At 47.3% G+C, this 19988-nt stretch overlaps 7 protein-coding genes across 7 annotated transcripts; 3 read left to right on the top strand and 4 right to left on the bottom strand.

Annotated features, from left to right (window-relative positions):
* Positions 1 to 2346: 2346 nt before the first annotated feature.
* On the top strand, positions 2347 to 2850 carry N7519_003944 (uncharacterized protein; the record flags this gene model as incomplete). Its single annotated transcript, XM_057290720.1, has 3 exons — positions 2347 to 2509; positions 2567 to 2732; positions 2796 to 2850. 3 exons carry the CDS (start codon positions 2347 to 2349, stop codon positions 2848 to 2850), a joined length of 384 nt encoding a protein of 127 aa, XP_057151922.1.
* Positions 2851 to 3785: 935 nt separating this feature from the next.
* Positions 3786 to 5449, bottom strand: N7519_003943 (uncharacterized protein; the record flags this gene model as incomplete). Its single annotated transcript, XM_057290719.1, has 2 exons — positions 3786 to 5197; positions 5257 to 5449. 2 exons carry the CDS (start codon positions 5447 to 5449, stop codon positions 3786 to 3788), a joined length of 1605 nt encoding a protein of 534 aa, XP_057151921.1.
* Positions 5450 to 9355: 3906 nt separating this feature from the next.
* On the top strand, positions 9356 to 10066 carry N7519_003942 (uncharacterized protein; the record flags this gene model as incomplete). Its single annotated transcript, XM_057290718.1, has 1 exon — positions 9356 to 10066. The coding sequence occupies one exon, from the start codon at positions 9356 to 9358 to the stop codon at positions 10064 to 10066; it is 711 nt and encodes a 236-aa protein (XP_057151920.1).
* An 857-nt stretch (positions 10067 to 10923) lies between these two features.
* On the bottom strand, positions 10924 to 12039 carry N7519_003941 (uncharacterized protein; the record flags this gene model as incomplete). The annotated part of the gene is made up of 4 exons (XM_057290717.1): positions 10924 to 11180; positions 11256 to 11332; positions 11482 to 11731; positions 11994 to 12039. 4 exons carry the CDS (start codon positions 12037 to 12039, stop codon positions 10924 to 10926), a joined length of 630 nt encoding a protein of 209 aa, XP_057151919.1.
* A 1010-nt stretch (positions 12040 to 13049) lies between these two features.
* Positions 13050 to 14211, bottom strand: N7519_003940 (uncharacterized protein; the record flags this gene model as incomplete). The annotated part of the gene is made up of 2 exons (XM_057290716.1): positions 13050 to 13410; positions 14207 to 14211. 2 exons carry the CDS (start codon positions 14209 to 14211, stop codon positions 13050 to 13052), a joined length of 366 nt encoding a protein of 121 aa, XP_057151918.1.
* Positions 14212 to 14835: 624 nt separating this feature from the next.
* On the bottom strand, positions 14836 to 15607 carry N7519_003939 (uncharacterized protein; the record flags this gene model as incomplete). The annotated part of the gene is made up of 4 exons (XM_057290715.1): positions 14836 to 14883; positions 14943 to 15002; positions 15058 to 15276; positions 15329 to 15607. 4 exons carry the CDS (start codon positions 15605 to 15607, stop codon positions 14836 to 14838), a joined length of 606 nt encoding a protein of 201 aa, XP_057151917.1.
* A 1664-nt stretch (positions 15608 to 17271) lies between these two features.
* On the top strand, positions 17272 to 18344 carry N7519_003938 (dynamin family protein; the record flags this gene model as incomplete). The annotated part of the gene is made up of 2 exons (XM_057290714.1): positions 17272 to 17329; positions 17497 to 18344. The coding sequence occupies 2 exons, from the start codon at positions 17272 to 17274 to the stop codon at positions 18342 to 18344; spliced, it is 906 nt and encodes a 301-aa protein (XP_057151916.1).
* Positions 18345 to 19988: the final 1644 nt, after the last annotated feature.

Below are 19988 nucleotides of genomic sequence, written 5' to 3'. Positions count from 1 at the left end.
CATAGTGGCAAACTACTTTTATACGCGAGTTTACGTTTTATCTAGGTATATATGCTCTATATGTCATACACAACAACAAAAGCATTAGTTCTTGCGGCTGAATTATCTGGTTCGCAACTAACCATACAGATCTTAAGCTTTTGCCAGTTATCCCATGAGAACATGCTCGTTACGTGGAATACGGTAGTGTCAACCTTATTCGAGCGAATGAAGCACAAAATGCAGAAGAATCCCTATGGGATTAATGGGTGATAGTCGTACAGACACACCGCCAATTTCATGTATATCGGGGATCCTTTTTGTTGGAAAGGTATACCTATAGAACTGCGAGGTAAAATGACTTCAAGCATGACCATAAGTGCTTTGTCTTGCATTCTAACCGATCTGTCTTGATACAATGCAAGTCAGGGCATCTCCGTCTCCGGCAAATCAAAATACATGCAAGATCGTAGTCGATATTGTTTCAAAGACGAACGTAGTTATTTATAATTTGTTCCTTGCTATTTGAGAATATGCTTTCTCCTCGGTGAAATTAGGAGTATTTTGGGCACAGCTATATTCATAGCTTGTACCTATCAGGTCACGCTAGCATCGATTTTTCCGGCTATCATCTTTGTATGGCTTCAGGTCTTTCGCAAGCGCGCAACCTCACTTAAGTTCATAATTAGGTGAAGACAGGCATCTTCCAAGATGGAGGTTATAATTCTAATTATTTGAAGAGGCTACTGGAAGATTAAGTGTAAGCTTGGGGTTGGACATTGTACCCTTGAATGCGGATGTTGTCGAAAAGCTCGAGCCTTTGACGTCTCTAAAGACGACAAAACCTCGTTAAAAGAAACAAGCCGTAAAGGTATAAGCAAGCTTGCTAGGCACCGGATCACCCGGGTTTCAATGTGGGGGCTTGTCGGTGGCAGCCATGAGAGCCCGTTTGATATGATTGCTGCGTCACCAAGCTATGGACAGATTTCAAAAGAAAAGGCTTCTAAGAAGAAGAACAAGACTGGCTGATTAGAATTGATATGAATATTGCACCTGTCCAGGCGACTAAGCTCTGACATCACGTAGGCCCGTACCTTCCCTCACCTTCACTTTGTAAGTCCACAAAATAATTTCGCAGGACACAGAAGTTTACCTCCGCATGATTCAGACATACTACTACCATCCACTATGCTTTTACCACGTTCTTCTTATTCCTTTTTGACCGTATCTTTGGTAAGTTTGGACTCTTTTGACCCCTTTTTGTACTCCTTTCTGGGGTTCTTGGAACTTCTGGGGTGGTTTCTTCATGCCTTCTTTGGACCCTTTCTGACATTCTTTTCGAGCAGACATACCAAAAGCGGCCTCCAAAGGAGATGAAATCTGGGCCGGCGAGCTCATTTGCCTGGCCTCCGAGAGGTGGCCCAAAACAATGTCCCCGATAATGTTGACGGTGGTGGGAGGCCTGCTGCTTTATTGGTTTGGCCAGCAGCTCGTGCTGCTGGGTTTCTGAATGTCCCCCCGTACCTTTCATGACAGCCACGGGCCATGATCTCCTGTGGCTTATTGCCGGGTTTCTCTGAGCGATAGATAACCCATGTGATTGGCTCTGTAAGTTTGAACCCCTTTCTTGTTTTGGTCTCTTTCTGACCGTTTTCGAGCGCCCATACCAACCCTCGTGCATCGTGCTGAGGACGACTCCGTCCTCGTAGAGCTGTTCCAACTAGCCCGGGAAGCGGGGGACGTCCCCCCCCCCCGGGCGGCCCTAAACATCTTGTGGCTGGCAGTAGTCTTCACCTTGGTCTTTGAGACCACCAAGCTTGTCTTCTGGCTTGTGCGGCATCTGCTCATGCGGTATGTCTCTGGTACTCGTTTGCGAAGAGGGTCTTTGGTAATAATAGGCTGACCTACGGTGTAACGCACTACTAGTCTAAGAGGAAAAGAAGGACGTCACTTCCTCGACTTGGGCTAAACTGGGAGCCTTTGTGGGTGGTTACTTTTATAATATGATCGTTGGTGGGGAGGAAGCGTTGGCCCTCGATTGTATATAAACCAACTCGGCCACTTATGCATACAACAACGACCCGAAACTCTCGTCATCATCACAGTTACCCACCCAGTGGATGGTCAGCAGTCGGAAACGAACACCTGGAGTAGCTGGATGAAGACAACCTCCGTGGAGCGGAAGAAAAAGTGTTGGAATACCACTGGGCGACTGCGATCCTGCACGATCTCCAGGAAGGTGACTGGGGCATTCCCGTTGTGTGGATCTCCGACCGTGATAAAAGATTGTTGAAGGTTTCTGGGAAGGCCTTTTCACGGCCTTACGCACGAAGCTACTATACACCGCAGCATACCACCCGTCGGTCGATGGCCAGTCTGAGCGTTCGAACCAAACCGCCAAAATCTGGCTTCGCCATTGGCAGAACCTACATCAGGAACTTCATATCATTCTGTCAATATAAACAGACCCATCATCAAAATGTCTTTTTATACCACTTTTTCTTTTCTTTTTTGACTGGCATCTCAGCCGGTAAGTTTGATCTCTTCAGCCTCTTTGCTAGTGTGTCTTTTCTGACCCGTTTTCTAGCGCCTATACCAACCCTCGTCCTCGGAAAGCTGTTCCAACTGGCCCAGGAAGCGGGGGAGGTTCTTACCCCCTTAGCTCTGAACATCCTATGGCTGGTAGTAGTCTTCACCTTGGTCTTTGAGACCATCAAGCTTTTCTTCTGGCTTATGCGGCGCCTGATCATGTGGTATGTTTCTGGTACTCGTTTGCGAAGAGGGTCTTTGGAATAATAGGCTGACCTATGGTGTAGCGCACTACCAGTTAAGAAGGAGGAGGAGGAGGAGGACGGCACTCCAACGACTTGAGCCGGAATTGGGGGCTTTTGTGGTGGCTCTTGACAGAGATCGACTAACACGTATAACTTTACGCGGTCTCCCCACACGTTGCTGAATTGTGTAGATCCTAGCCCGCGGCGCCGTTACGATACGAAGGCCTGAAATACGCACAGTCAGAGTCAGAGCATGTCCTGCCAAACCTCAATTGTATATAAACCAACCTGGCCACTTGTACACACAGCAGTGGCCCAAAAATTTCATCATCAACATCATCATCATCACAAACACGCATCCGTAGACGTATCCATAATGTAGTCATGTAAGCTCAGCAGCTCAGCCTACATTAAGTGCTTTGGCGGTCTTCTTAACGTGTTCTCTAGAGGCATTGTCAATTTTTCCACTCTCATGGAAGGGAAGTGAGGAGATCTGGGGGGCGGACAGAACCTCCGTTTACACCATTTGACGATATGACCATAAGCAAAACGCTTTCCTCTTAGTTTCCAGCTCCGGCCTTGTGCTGGCTAGTGACATGGGACACCTTTTTGGCTCCTTTTTTTAACTCCCTATATTCAGATAAGATATGAGGATATAGATTCATTCTATCTCTACGATATAATTGTAGGATGTATATCTCGCATTCTATACGTCGAAGCTCTTAAACTAATTGATTTAGCAGCCCGCGTTAATTTCGACGAGCTAGATATACAATGTAGCATCCTTTGATAGATATAGGACTGAAGTATTTCCTGAGGCTACTGAGGCCATTGTAAAATCCCATAAGAAGTAAGAAACTGTGAATCAAATATGTACAATCTATGCTTGACAATGTATATTGCTATCGACAGAGGAGTAAGGAAAAGCAGGAAGAGAGGAACAGAAAGCTGAATACATTCCTGGCTATAAAAGATTTCCGAAATTTATTTACAATGGCCTTGGCTGCAGATAGACCGGGGAAGACATTTGTTTCAGTCTTCATACCGACCAGTATCAATGTTAGCCTCGATCGGCTTCACGAATTCTGTGCGGAAAGCAATCTTGTGGCCGAAATATAGTACCGCAAACAATATGAGACTGAGGTAGTTGATGAAAAAGTCCGTGACGCTGAATGTTGGAATGAAAGCAGTAAAGCCTTGGGTGATAATGATGAGGACGTTGAAGAACAAGCCATACCAAGAAAAGAATGGCTGCCAGGTAGCCTTGTAAGGAAGGCTGTCGCGCGGTATACCTCGCGCTTTCAACGCTCTCATAAATGCCAGGTGAATAACGTTTAGAGATGCCCAAGTGATAAAGCCAGCCAAGCCAGCAATTTGCATCAACCAGTTGAAAACGGTGGCACCCGTGTTCGACAAGTTAAGGAAGCCCAATAGGCCGAAAAGAGCTGTGAAGCCAACGCTACCATATGGTACACCGTGCTTAGTTGTTTTGGCGAAAAAGGGAGGAGCAAAACCCTCGTTAGCCAGCCCGACGAGAATTCGGCTGCCACTATAAACATTGGAATTGGCAGCAGAGAGCACGACGGTGAGCAGAACCGCATTTATAATGCTCGGTAAAGCATTAACACCAGCTCGTCGTGCGGCGATGACGAAAGGAGACGAATTTGCATCTGCACCGTTGCTTTCTCCGAGATTCTCGTCATCAGACGGTACGACAATTCCGATAAAGAAGACCGTGAATATAAAGAAGAACACAATGCGGAAGAATGTCTTGCGGATGGCGGAAGGCACATTCTTCTTCGGGTTGGCGGTTTCACCCGCGGCGATACCAACAAGCTCGGTGCCTTGGTATGAAAATCCGGCTTTGATGAGAATAGCCCAGAATCCAATGAACTTAGCCAGGGCGTCTTGGCCCTCGATCAAATAGGGAACGAAGGGACCGGGGTGAGTCCAGTATCTAAACCCTAGATAACCTTCCTGGCCCACTCCGGCATTCATGCAAATGGCGAATATCATGAATCCAACGACGGTGATAAGTTTGATACTCGAGAGCCAAAACTCAATCTCACCGTAACAATTAACAGGAAACATATTCATAATAATAATAACAACCCAGAAAACCGCGATAAAAACAGCCATCGGAACTGTATCATCCCAGAATTGAATTATGAGGCCCGTAGCCGTTAATTCAAGGGCAAATGTCGAAGCCCACGAAAACCAGTAAATCCAGCCCATTGCAAACCCCAAACTGGGATCAATAATGCGATTTGCGTATGCTGCAAAGGCTCCTGGGATAGGTAGGTAGGTAGCGACCTCACCTAGGGCCGTCATCACCGAGTAAACAATTGATCCGACAAAGGTATAAGCAAGTAGTGCACCCACTGGACCAGCAGTGGCAATGGCAGTCCCGGTACCGATGAAAAGACCTGTTCCGATAGCACCACCTGTGTAAAGATGTGTGAGAATTACCTCTAAGAGAAGAAAATGTATTTGCGGTGCTTACCCATCGCAATCATCTGCAGATGTCGGCTTTTGAGCCTCCGCTGCAACTCCGGTAGTTGATGAGATTCCCCATGGCTGTGTTTTTCTTCGGTATCAAGATCCCGATGTGCGAAGTCTTCCGGATTTGATGCGCTAATATCCTTCTTGTCTGTTCCAGAAGCGTTATATATGTCGGGGACCTCGTCGGTGGTCATTTCTGGGTAGTTCGGAAAGGTCGTGAGGCTGAGGAGCGATGGAAGTTGGAATTGGGTCAATCCCCCATCTATTTCAGGAGAATTGACACATTTGTAGGTCTCAATCGCGTTGAACTTCCCAAAACGATTTCTCCACGGGGAAGATCAGGCTGGTCAGGCTGGGGACCCCGCGTTTGGCCGGGCCGGGACACTTTTCGGGATCCACCACGAGGCCGAAGTGAGCGAATGTAAGCGATCGATTTTGCGGGTCCGTTCAAGGAATTGATAAGCTGTTGGAATTCGATTAGGTGTAATCGGACAGATTTGAAGTTCCCTTTGCTTCTTGGGTGGCCACGAGCAAACGAACCCACTAATTAAGCTAATTGTCTCCTCGCCTATAACGTAAATTGCCGATTGAGAGCGACATAAACCGGCCCGGTGCGTCCATCCCGCATTTTCCATTACCCCATGTTTACCTTAAGCCGATAATAAGATGTATAGAAATCGCACCTGCCTGCGGCCGTATCGCCCTGGTCAAGCGGGGATCAGCCAAATCCTGTTTCGGTGATACGCTTCCAGGTTTGTGCATCCCGCGTTCTGCAGGTCCAAGCTGTCGAATCATATCCGAAATTCTCTCCACCCTGTATATAGTAGGGCAAATTTAGAAGCCAGCTCATGAGAGCATAGCCTTTCCCCTTCCGAATCATGCTTTGGATGTGAAGGGGTATAAATAACAACTGGGGGCACCTTCTGGTTGTATCGTGCAATCACACATCTGTAGCGGTGCTCATTCAGATCTTACCAGTTGAATGTAAATTCGAGACGATGTGTTTGATGAGCTATACCAGGTATATCATTTCAGGGGGTTTTGCCGACAAATCTGCGAGGTGTGCAGATTCACGAGGTGGTGTTGAACTGGGTAAAGCGTGTTGAATTGGGTGAATTGGGGAGTGAATGAGGATGGAGTTATGGGATTGAAAAGTTTAAAGAGGTTGATACTGAACGGTTTCAGCTTCACATCCAGACGAGTACATAATCGGGCGTATGCTTGGCCGAAGACATCATGCGACTGAGGCTCGAAAGCTGTGTTGTTTACCATACAAAGCTATACCGTAATAAATGGCACCTGTATTGAAAAATAGCAAGGGGTACTACACCAAAGGGGTTAGACTTCTGTTAGGTGAACTCACATCGTCCGGTAGTGGCCTTCGTAATCAGGTTGCGAAATCCACGTTGGGCTCGTCAACAAAGGTCTATATATCAAATGTTCATTCACCGAACGTTTCGCTCGCTACTTGGTTATCCTTGTTCATGGAAACCTTGTATTGGTGGACTTGCACGCAGGCCATGCATACCTTTTAGGAACTTCTCTAGTGCTGACTCTGCTCCACTACCCTTTAAATACGTACCGATAGATGAGGTCGAGGATCTTGAAAACTACCAGCCTGGTGGATATCACCCTATCCTGATAGGAGATGTTCTTCAATCCCGATACCGAGTCGTCCACAAGCTAGGCTATGGAGCCTATTCAACCACGTGGCTCTGCCGGGACTACCAGTCGAGTACGTACGTGGCGGTCAAAGTTGGAACAGCGGAGTCAAACAATCGAGAGGTTGATATTCTCAATCACCTCAACGACTCTTCCCCACCTGACCACCCGGGTAGTAAAATGGCAACGATGCCCTCTATCAAGGACGGATTCGTCCTTCATGGCCCTAACGGCACCCACCCTTGTTATGTAACAACCTTAGCAAGGTGCAGTGTCTCTGGTGCGAAGGGAGGGTCATATAAACGCATCTTTCAAGCTACGACTGCTCGGTCACTTATTGTGCAACTTGTGCTAGCCATCGAGTACATCCACAGTAAAGGAGTTGTTCATGGAGGTTAGTCAACATTCTTTACAGCTTTACAACCCATTTACAACCTTATGCTTATACGATACGGATACCTATGTCAGACATTCATGGCGGGAACATTCTTGTCTCCAAGCCGATTTCGATCAGCTCTCAATTGAGGAGGTATACGAAAAATACCGTTCGCCAGCATTAGAGCCAGTTAGTCGTTTGGATGGTCAGCCCCTCGACCCTGGGGTTCCATCTAGCGTTGTCCCTCCAATCTGGCTTGGAAAAGCTTCAGAGAAATTCACTCCTTCAGAATCTAGAGTCTTACTTAGTGATTTTCGAGAGGCATACAGACCCCTTATGGAGTGCTGATATAGCTCGCAAACCCCTATATCATTTGTACCACCTGAAGCCAGATTTGAGCCAGAACGCGGCCTTTCCTTTTCAGCTGATATCTGGACACTCGCCTGTTCGATATGGATAATACTCGGCCAGCGCCCCTTGTTCGAGGATATACTTGCTACGCCGGATGATATCACCGCCGAGCAGGTTGATACTCTAGGGAAGTTACCTTCACGGTGGTGGGGGAAATGGGAGGCACGCGACGAATACTTCGATGAAAGAGGAGAACCAAATCAAGGTCGGCAGGCGAGGTCTTGGGAAGACCGCTTTGAAAAGCACATTCAAATCCCACGGCAGCAGGCTGGAATCCCGGGGTTTGATGCAGAAGAGAAAGCTGCCATTTTACATATGTTAGAGTCGATGCTGTCCTTTGAGCCGGAGAAGCGGTTAAATGCGAAGGATATTTTAAGATGTGAATGGATGGAGAGATGGGCAATACCGGACTTTGAGAAATCTCACATTGGGGAGTGCCCTCGCCGTTGACAATGTTGTTCATTTTCTGAGATGTGTTGTCTCAGCCGTGTGTCATATCTAGTGCTTTCGTCACAGTGTTAGAGGAGATGATGAAGTCAAATAACTTCAACCTAATTGGGAATAGTACCTGTATGTAAGTTATGGGTCATTATCCATAAGTGGTCGCGTGGTATTGATTACGTCGTGATTGCGCATATCTATTCTTTCAGTATCTCTCCATTTTGCTTCGCCAACTTCCTAACCATATCCAGACTTTGAATCAAGATGGCCGACACTGCTGCTAAGTGCATATGCTCAAGTGGTCTACCAAATTTTCTCGGTTCCCTAGGTATAGCTCTATGCGTTGCCGTTGGCTACAGTATTTCCGCTTTGCATGCACATCTATGCAGACATTGTGTCCAGTATGATCCAAAATCGGGCCCAAGGAGCGATCAACCTCAGAATACCGGTGCCACTCCCCACGGGATACCCACTGCCAAAATAAATCCTGAGCAGGCAAGATGAAATGCAGGTCGAGATATTGGGAACCACGGTGTATATCAAGGGCTCACGGATCCTTGACTTCGCAACACACCAAAGCCGCAAGGACCTCGGCAGTTTAGCCTGGAATAGCAATGCTACAATTGTTTTCTAGCCACTGTGTCCTCTTTTGGTTGTCTTTTGCTTCACAGAGTGCCACTTGCTCTTTTGTTTTATGTAATGCCTTGACTGTTTGTTGCTTGAACTCGCTTCAATCTTTAAAGCATTCTGTGAACCCCCTTTAGTCGTTGCAATAATAACGTATGAAAACAATTGTGTTCTATTTTCTTTGAGATTAGTTAAGCTAAGGTGTATCCACGGATGCTATGCCCATATATATTATAGAAATTGTGGAGTTGAAAACCTGTCGTCGTTTGTTTGAAAGGACTAGTATAACCATGGTCCATGTCTTTGCCAGTTTTGGAGCAATCCCCTCTCTAAAACACACCATACTTGAAAGGGGATCGGCTCTAAGAAAAGGTTATACAGAGCCTGTTAGGTTAGCGGAGCTCGAATTAGCTACCATGGCTCTGGAATCCATATTAGGCGGCGGCTGGCGGGTAATAGAAGCCAGGATACAGATATGTTTCTTCAGCTATTTAAAATCCAGGGATCCTTTTGTCTTCATTTCTATTTCCTCCCTGATACAAAAGCTTCCAACTATACAAGTCTCGTTTAATCATACCTGAAAATGTCCGAACTTTTTGAAAGCCAAGAACCAAAGACAGTCCCCTGCTGCGACGACCCCCCTCCTCAATACGACCCCTGCCAGCCAAGCCAAGATGTACTCACCTCTGTTATTGAGAACGAGCATACCCGCCGGATATTAGCCCAACGATTTATAAAATGGGGGACAGAACTCTATAACCTAGGAAAGAAAAACCCCACCGACACTGATTACCTTATGCTTGCGGAGTTATTTCAAGAGTTGGGTCAGTTATGTGCAGAGGGGGTGCAGGTTGCTACAGAGTTGGGAAATATTTATAAAGAACGCACCGTTCGGAACACCGGACTCTATACCGCTATGGAAAGACTCACTGATAGTGAGTTCAACCGGACCTATGCTTCTTTAGGGCGGGAGGATGCAAACCAGCAGATGCGACACCAGCTGGCTCGGGACCACGAGGACCACGGCGACTGCTACAGGGACTGTGGATACAATTCTCAGCGCCCTTTGGGGACCAAACAAATACAGGGAGCTGGAGATTGCACGTGCGACTCTCCGTGCTCTTCCGACCGGTTCTTCGAGCTGTCGGCAAAGGTGGATAAGATCAATGATAAACTTGGCCAAAGCCTTCAATCCAATGATACAGCCAGTGTTTCGAAGACGACTCATGATGCTGCCACAAAGCCACCCAGGAGCTTTTGGAAGAGAATTTTGAAGCATTCAGCTCAACCTTGAATGGTAAAGTGATGTCTGGAGTGATCAAATTATGACTAGACTGCCGAATATTGGTGTTTATCTTGCTTTCTACCGACTTGAACTATCCATGTGGATATGTGCTTGGTGTATGGATTGCTTCAGTGTGCTTTTAAGATTCCAATGCCATCCTTTCTTAAACTTCGCTCCCCCATGAGATAGATTTTATATCAAAATCCGTAAGTCCAATACTCAATACTCCTTCAAATACCTTTTAAATCTATCATGATGATAGATCAATGAGGATTAGTACAAGATCTAACGCTGGTGGACAAAGGGTCTACAGTGAACAGCGAAATGCAGGTCCAGGAGGAAAATCACGGTGCCCCAAGGCGCCGGCAGTATAAATTCAGGCATGGTCACCTCCGAAGAGGGCCAGTCGACCAAGAGGAAAAGACCAAAAACACCAAAAAGAATAAAGATAAAACCGAACCAAAGAACAAAAACCAAAAAAAAAAAAACAACCAAAAAACAAATCGGATCAACCCGCCCTCCCCTCCCCTTCACTCTCACCTCCGCCTCACATCATCACCCAGTTTTCTTCCTTCATCTCACCTCACTGAGGTTCTCGGAGAGAAGCAAAACCGGTCAAAAAGCCCAGAGGAACGCCACAAAAACATCGCCTCTCCGTCTCCAATATACGTGATACTTCCGTTTTCATTCAGCTCACCTCGCTAAGGTTCTCGGAGTGAAGAAAACGGTCAAAACAAGAGAGGAACGCCGTCGACTGAGGACCCCTTCATGACAGGGAGGCACCTTGCCAGCCGACCAACTCCCTGCCTCCGTGCCCGGCGTTGCGCAAGGAGGTCGTGATGGCTGCGGCGCCAGCGGGGTCTAGCCTAATGAGCCGGGGGCTGGCGGCCTCGGAGGCGCGCGAGCCGTCTGGCCGGCGGGCGGGGGTGGTCGGGGTGGCGGGGCGGGAGGGGCGGGGAGGGGCGGGCGCGGGAGGCGGGGCGGCCCGAGGCAGGGACTCCGTATCCCGGGGGGACCGGGACGAACTTGACACCCTCGTCGACAGCCAGGCTGTCGGCGGCGGGCTGGGCGACATTGGGACCTCGTGGCTCCACCAAGACGCGGAGGGGGCGACTGTTGTCGCCTTGATGATCCACAATCGTCAGCGTTTACTACTATGGCATAGGAGTAATGGTGAGGCTCTTGAGCCGTAACTTACCTGCCTGTCTCGCTCGGAGCCAGTCGGCGGTGAGCGCCGCTTGGGGACTTGGGACGTCCGGAGTCAAGTCATCCAATCTGTGCCACGGGATGTCAGCCAATATGCACAAAGACACTCCAAAAGAGCTCCCAAAAGACCTCCAAAAGACCTTCCAAAAGACCTTCCAAAAGACCTCCCAAAAGACCTCCCAAAAGGGCTTCTACGGGGATCATGGTCTTTAACTTACGGGATCTCTTCGGTCTTTGCGGGAGCCTCGGCCCCCTCCTCGCCCTTTTCCTCCTTCTTCTTCTTCTTGAAGAAGAAGAAGAAGATGCCGCCGCAGAGGAAGGTCACGACGACGAGGATTACCCCCCCAAAGGGGTGCTGGCAACTTTGCCAGGTTGTTGATGGCGGAGGGGGTGGAGGGGACAGCGGAGGGAGGAGGCGTGGGGAGCGTAGAGGACACTTGCACGAGTGTGCGAAAGGTAATGGTAGTACTACAGTCCATGATGAGAATGTTGTTGGATGAAAAAGCACCAGGGGGACTGGGGGAAAGACGATATACCTTCTACCTAGTAGGTTCGTGCCTGCCAAATGTGTACTATTTACGTCGTAACTACGTCTATAGCTTCCTATTTCACGAAGACAGTCCTATCTGGTCTCACGGTTTGATCTGCTTGATCTGGATGGCCAGAAGACCTAGCAACTTCAGTGTAGGATGGCCTTGAAAATAGTAGTAGTATGTTCTTTAGTACGCACCAAATTTGGCACTATTCTCTATAATCCTTGGGGAATTAACGATCATGAATTGAAATTGTCTTGGCCAAACCAAATATTAGATATAATATTATAACGACCGAATCATGGTGCGTTTCATATTAGCGAACGACGATATGATGTAGCGAATCAGAATCAGAATACTTTCCGCACTGGTTTTTTGCGTCTAATAAGGGCTAGGATAATAAGAACTGAATATCTGACCGTATCTGAAATTGATGTGAACGTTGCTGCTCGGAAATAAGTATACTGTTGGGATGAGAATTCTTGGGTTCTTAATGGAAATCAAATCCAGAGTAGCAGTCCTCTGACCGGGCAACTGCTCATACCAATCAACCCCCATCAACCAACACCTCCTACATAAACTCTCTAAATTCAGCCCAACGAGCAAAGAAGGAAAACAAAAACAAAAACATACAACAGTGAGGATTCGCTGGTGGTCACCCACCCAACTACTAACTCACCGGCGTGTGGCTTGAGTACGGCTGAGCGGACGGGAAGCCCTATTTTCCACACCCTATGGTCGTATGTACTTGGTTACATGTGGAAGGGAATTATAGAGTAAAGTCAGTACGTAGTCGGTCAAGTGTAAGGACCTGCAAATCCAGTTAAATGAGAAGTTTCCCCTACCTTCTGATCGTAGATCAGATTGTCCATATAGTCGCATGCTCTCCGTCTATTTTAATCCCCCATCCCTTCTTACGTCTTAACTTCCTACATATCTCTCAATAGGTCGTTTTCAACATATCCTTCGTACCCGAGGTCCCGCGGGCCTTCGGAATCACAGAGTGGGCAGTCTGTAACCCCCATGATGTGAACTGGAGACTCGGTTAAGGCATCAACAAGTTCATCATCAGATATGTTGGGATGATCGAGCTGAAAGTGACTCGTTATTCCTGCCAGGGAATTGAAATGGGCACTTTCGCAATATGGGCATTGGAATTTGGGCAAGTGATCATTTATAGAATGATCTTGCCATTCCTTTACAGTGACAAAAAGCTTGTAAGGGGTAGGTTAAGAATGATCAAAGCAAGGAAATTATGGAAGGCGTAGAGAGACTGGAGCCTTGAGTCGAGCCTTCATCGTGTCAATAAGATCTGGGACTAGTAATGCAAGTGCGACGGCCTGGAAGTTGTGTCTGTAGTCGGCGAATATGAGGCCCGCAACGGCCCCGGTCGAATCCATAACAAGTGAGCCAGAGTCACCAGACTCAAGAAAGGAACCTTGAACACCTATAATCATGAACTCCTCCATACGAAGATCTTTGCTGTCGACGGTGTTGTCATTGATATCGTATCGCGTCTTCCAGTTGCAAACAGCCGCCACACCGTTACACACATCACCTGTCACGTTGGTGGTGCGGCATTGTTTGATGTAGTATGTGTCTTTCTGTAAGGAGCTAAATTCATCCAGGCGGGTTCCAGCTGCAACTAGAGCTGGAGGTGGACCGGAGGGGCTGTAGGAGGCGATCAAAGTCGCCACGCATAGCAGCTACCCTTTGGGCGAATGGGTTAACCACAGGGTAGTTAAAAAAACATCGCTGGCATCCGTTCGAACCGGCCTACCAGCAGTCTGCGCAGTCGTTTGGTACGCCGGCCTGGTGGTTCACGATATAAACGGGAAAGACTCCATATCCTTAGAGGCAATAGTCGTACTGGACGTTAGGTTTAACGCTAGTTATAAAAATAAATAACGCTTCTACTCTCCGGATAGATTCCCCAATTGCTTGAAAGGACTCCTCTCTACCCTAGTGAATTATTTCGCGGAGGGTCGACTTATAGACTATCTCCTCCTAGCAGAGGGTTTGTAGGGTTAGGCTTAAAATCATTTGGCTCCGGCGGGTAGCGGGGTAAGGAAGGCGAAGGGCGAGCTCAACCTAATCGCCGGGGGAACCTACGGATTCCCTATGCCGGGCAACGGGGATAGTAGTCGGTGCGGCACTAGAAATGTTAGTGGAGATTCTAAGAGAGTATCTTAGGGATACTATCTTACTTTGCCATGGTTGGTACCTCGTATTGATTATTTCGTGATAAACCTGCCGAATGAGACGGAATGGAGCAGAGGGAGATGGATAGGAGGAGAAAGCAAAACGGAGATGAAGGGATTAAATAGAGATGCGAGAGATAGGAAATAAGGAAACCAGGGTAAAGTACCACCATTTTCCCCACCGCATTTAACGTCTTGTTTTGACCTACCCCATAAGCTGCTTGAACCTAACAGCAGTATTAACTTTACTCTCTACACTTTGCTCAATAGTACGTCTGTCTCCAGTCCCAGGTCACTCCCAGATCTCCCCAGGTCTTTCTTCCCCTAGATCAGACCTGATCTGTATAAAAGCTTGATCGTCTCATGGAGGAAGTGAGATTGAAACGAGAGCGGCAATTACGGAATAATAACGGTTTGTTTGATAGCGAATGTAGTAGTCCCAAGTGTCATATCTTACCCGGTTAATAGGCCTTACACCTAAAAACTATATACCTTAATAATTCTAATTCTTCTTTTTTAACTATCTAAAATATAATAGGCCCTCTAACTATATGTGGAGTAGACTTCTGTAAAGCCACTTAACTGTTCCAAAATCAAAAGAAACCCGGTTCAAATATTTTATATGTAGTTTAAAGAACGAATGGACTGCCACTTCAGACAGAAAAAGAAGAAATCACGCCTAATGCAAGGGATCCCAAATTGGAATACACATGTAGACGATACAAATCTGTTGTAACTGTTGTATAAAACTCGACGATCCTCCACACCATCAATGTTCATTTAGTGCTAGGTGTTGTCTCCAGCTCCCAAATCCGGCTCAAACCCGATTTTTGGACATTTAGTTGGACGGGTTAGGCTGGGGAGCAGCGCAGACCTTGTTGCCCTTCTATTGCAGAATATTGTTAGGTACTGCGTCCTAATATCAGCGAGAACACATCCACTTACGATAACCTGGCAAGTGTCCTGCTTGGGGCAGTCATCGTCGGTCTGGCACTGGTCATTACCCTCCAAAATAAGTCAGTACCCTTAGGTTATACTCATGCGAAAAGGTAGAACATACCTCGGAGCGCTTGTTGTTGGGAGCAATACAGACGTTCTTGTCCTGGTCACAGACATCATCCTTGGCACAGTCAGTAGTGGTGTTGCACTGCTGGAGCTGGGGAACGTTGTCACGCTTGTTGTTGGGGGCGTCACAGGTCTGCTTGACCTCGTCACAGACGAGACCCTTCACACAGTCTTTGGTGGTCTTACAGTCCTGACCTATCTGGGAGAGGATGTCCTATATAGGTTCATGAGAAAAGGATTATGGGTAATTGTCTGGTGTCACTTACACCACGCTTGTTGTGGGTGTTGAGGACATCGCAGATGTTCTTGTCCTGGTCACAGACAAGACCCTTCACACAGTCGCTAGTGAACTGGCAAGCCTGACCGACCTTGACCAGAGCAGCATCACGAGTGGTCTTGATTGGAATGCACTGTCCAACATTGTTGCACTGCTCGTTGGGCTTGCAGTCGTTGTCCACCGTGCAAGCAGGGGTAGGCTGAGGCTGGGTAGGAGAAGCCATGGCAAGGCTGGCAACCATGACGGAAACAACGAAAGTGGCCTTCATTTTTGCGGTTGGTGGTTGGAAATAGGAAAGGATGTAAGGATTGATGATAGTTTAGTTGGTAAGGAGTGCTAATTGATTGTAGATGAATAACTGAGGTTGTAGGGATCTAGTAACCCTTTATAGTTTCAAGGCCATCCATCTATAGAGCCCAAAGGTACTGAGCTTGGTGAGCTTGACTATGCTATTGTCCCATACTAGACCAACCCGCCCGGTATACGAAGCTCCTTTTCCCTTACCACGCAGTCTGAGGACGATCCTTCGTCGATATTACGCGTATACAGACAAAGCATCTCGAGTTTCTGTGTTGTAGGTTCTGACAATTCAAGCAAACACTTCTCCCACCAGCTAGCTATGCAATAGTGCGCTTTGAGGTCCGGCTGTGCCGGTGCAAGTATAGGTCATTATAGGCAGAATAAGCCGCTATACAGATGCATTGCCGTAGCTATAGATCCCCAACGCATTCCGGAACATGGGTTGAGATATGACATAGTTTTTTACAGTAAGCCCTAACTGAGCAGTTGGAATCAGAGAGTAGAGAGCTCGACAGGCCGAGCTTTCAAGGAGACCATTACTTGCGTCTACAGAGCATTCAGGAAATCAATATCTGCATATAATAATAAATTAAAGTAGCCAAGTAATCCGCAAGCCACAGTCCAATACATCACCCCCAAGGCTTGGTGAAGCTTAATTTAGAACGATCGCCCGCCAAGAACAGAACTCCACAAGTCCACGAATCCCAACGTTCATTTCACCACACAAGGTACCCGCAAGGCAGGTACGTAATCTATATTTCGTATCGCTTGGAGTGATCTGCAGTATATGTTGCAGTCCAGTTCCTGGTTGGTCTCAAATTAAGGGGCTTCATCGCGTTGCAGGAATTAGTGGTCACCGGTTACAGCAGTTAGTAGCATAAGGATTCACCCATTAGCGCAAAGCCTATGCAGTATTTGATATTGGGTCCTACTCCACGCGTAGCCGGAAAAGCCCTCTATTTTAGGAACAATATCCCGGTACGTCTTAGCACCAATTTCCGGTCCACAAGTAGACTCGCCGATCATACTGAACTAGTCACTAGCAGTCTTCAGGCACGTAGTACGGTTTTCACCAGCTTTCGCTAACAGGAAGGATGAAATTATGAGCTCCCATAATGAAAGCCACATCCACTGCTCCTTCCCTATCTGGTAAGGCTCCGTTGGATTAGGCACTAGCAATCTTTGCACACTGTGATCTTGACTCTCTTTCTATCGCATTTCTCTTTGGTGTGATGGCCGATAGCGGGTGGTTCGGTGGTTCTAGGACGACCTGGTCAGATCCAACGGGGCGTTAATGTTTTGTTCGTGTATGAGACGTCCTGACACATAGATCTATACATGCCGTGACATTATAATAATTTCTGCGCACGAAACAGCGCGTCAACTTGTAATCCAATCATATCGCGCTCCGTGTCACTTGAGGAGGTCAGTATGGGCGTCACGCTACCTAGGGTGGTTCTCACCCGCTTGTCACCCAGCTTCTCACCCCTACCTATAGCGCACTCACCTTTGTCCGGTCGCGCGAGCTCGCTCATATACTAACAGTCGATACTTGATTATCCTCTGTACATAAACCGGTACATACGACCATAGGGTGTGGAAAATAGGGACTAGGTCGCAAACACGCCTCAAATGGGTGCCGAAGCTCCTGATGGTGTCATGGAGCTTAACACTAGACTGGAAAGCAAAAGTAGCCAAAGTGATTAACCCATAAGCAAAACTAACAGGCTCTGCCATCGTGTAAACGACGTTAATGGACGTTGTAGAGATGACATAAAATAGCAAATGGTCATTAACTTGCTCATGGGCGTGATGGGCTTAATAACAGAACTGAAATTCCCCTTCAGACTTCTACAGTGGTTCTGAAAAACTTCCAAACCGATGCTCTACGTGAGCTTTGCACTGAGGATCAGCTGGACCTTCTGAATTCTATCGATACTCTCCGTTCTCAGGGGATCAGCCACTATATCACTTTGCCACAATTCATAGCCTGTGGTGATCAGTCTTCCGGCAAAAGTTCCGTTACTGAAGCTATATCTGGAGTGTCATTTCCTGTTAGGAGCAATCTGTGCACGCGATTCCCTACCGAGCTCGTCCTTCGAAAATATCCCCAAAGTGGTGTTCGTGTATCCATTGTTCCGCATCAGACGCGTAGTGATATCGAGCAACGGTCGCTTGGCGACTTTTATGAGGAGTTGGATGACTTTGAGGGCCTACCTATCTGGATTGAAAAGGCCAAAGGGGTCGTGGGAATAACAATGTACGGAAAGGCCGTCTCGAACGATCTTCTTCGGGTGGAGGTCTCCGGTCCTGACCACCCTCATTTGACTATTGTGGACCTACCTGGACTTGTCCATTCGGAAACCAAGCAACAGTCTGCGACAGATGTCCACCTTGTCCAAGATATCGTGCAGTCTTATATGAAAGAGCCTCGCAGTGTCATCCTCGCTGTTGTATCTGCAAAGAATGATTTTGCCAACCAGGTTATCCTCAAGCTGGCAAGGGATGCTGACCCATCCGGGAAGCGCACCCTCGGTGTGATTACCAAGCTTGATACCCTTGTACCAGGGTCAGAGAGCGAGACCATGGTTGTGTCACTCGCTAAAAATCAGAACGTGGAATTCCGGTTTGGATGGTATGTTTTGAAGAATATGGATATGGAGAAAGGGCAATGGACATTAGAACACCGTGAATTGGAGGAATAGGAATTTTTCTCCACAAGCGTATGGGAGAACATGCCACGGTCACTCGTTGGAATCGACAGCCTGCGTACACGACTGAGCAAACTACTTCTTTCACAGATCGCTACCAAGCTTCCAAGCTTGATCGAAGAAATCAAAGCCATGACCCACTGTTGCATGTCCCAACTCAAAAGACTTGGGGAACCACGGAGCACTATCAATGAAAAACAGTCATATCTTCTAGGTGTCAGTCAGTCTCTTCAGTGGCTCGTGAAGGCGGCCGTCGATGGTACTTAGAATCATCCCTTTTTTTGAGGACGCCCACTCGACCAACGGATATCATAAAAGAATACGAGCGGTGATGCGGAACCTGAATGAAGAATTTACTGAGCGTATGAGCCGGCGGGGCCACTACCGACGCATTTGTGAATCCAACGATGGACAGATTCCCGCTAAAAATCAGGTCGGGACCACCCGTGGGGAGTATATTAAACATATTAGCCACCTCCTCAACAGAACAAGGGGCCGAGAACTACCTGGGACATTGAAACCTATGATTGTCCGTGATCTGTTCCTGGAACAATGTTCTCCTTGGGAAAATCTCACGAGCAGTCTCACAGAAAGTATATGGACCGCTGCTAAAGATTTTCTCATTCTGGTAGTTAACTATCTGACCGATGATGCCACATCTGCCGCACTCACCGAGGAGATTATTATCCCGGCCTGCGACTTGACCAAACAGAAGATCGACCAAAAAGCAAAGGAGCTACTTATGCCACACCAAAAACGGCACCCAATTACTTATAACCACTATTTCACCGAAACCCCCCAAAAAGATCAGATCAGGCCGCCGGGAAAGCGAGCTTAGCATAACTCTTGAACAGTTTTTTGGCGTCAAGGGGTTAAAGGAGCCTTACATCTCGGAGCATTCTCCGAACCTTGATCAACTTCTCAAAGCCATTCTGCAACAATCTAACCCAAATATGGTGCGTTTCGCATCTATTGAGGCGTTAGGCTGTATGCTAGCTTTTTACAAGGTAACACATTACCTATGCTTTGGACAGTGAATCTGTGATTAATTTAATAACCAGGTCGCTGTAAAAAGATTCATTGACGATATCGCCAATGAAGTTGTCGAAGAGAAACTGATCTCCTCGCCCTCGGATATGTTGTCACCGGTAAGTGTGTTTGACATGCCAGCAGATTGTATCACACGAATCGCGGGAGAGTCAAGGGAAAGCCAAGCTCTACAATGGGCGGCCATCCTACGAGCGATATCTCCGAGGAATCTCTATGTGACGTGAGGTCATTTACTGAGTCTGAAATTTCTGCCTCACCCGTCGTTCAAGAGGATAATCCTGTGGCTATGGACGAGATTTCGGCCCCTCTTCCTGAACCGGGAACCCACGAATCCAATACTAGCCCAAAAAGGAATACAAAGAAGAAAGGAAGGATGAGCATATCACCACTGGTGGTAATCTAGTTTGGCAGTCCTAGTAATGGCATATCTACTATTCATTATCGACCATACCGTATTGAGAGTGCCTCGATATTTTTCCATGGGAAGCGTAACAACTGGTGGTCTTTTCTCGACATGAAAGAAGTGATCCTTTCACCAGCTACTATCGAGGACACACTGGATCTAACGAATGAAAGGCCCCCTAGTCT

The sequence above is a fragment of the Penicillium mononematosum genome (genome assembly GCF_028829835.1).
Source record: "Penicillium mononematosum strain IBT 11891 chromosome Unknown utg000002l:1.0-8112719.0:1.0-8118358.0, whole genome shotgun sequence".
Classification (NCBI taxonomy): domain Eukaryota; kingdom Fungi; phylum Ascomycota; class Eurotiomycetes; order Eurotiales; family Aspergillaceae; genus Penicillium; species Penicillium mononematosum.
Note: the sequence above shows the minus strand (reverse complement) of the source record. Positions and strands in the feature narration are given on the sequence as shown.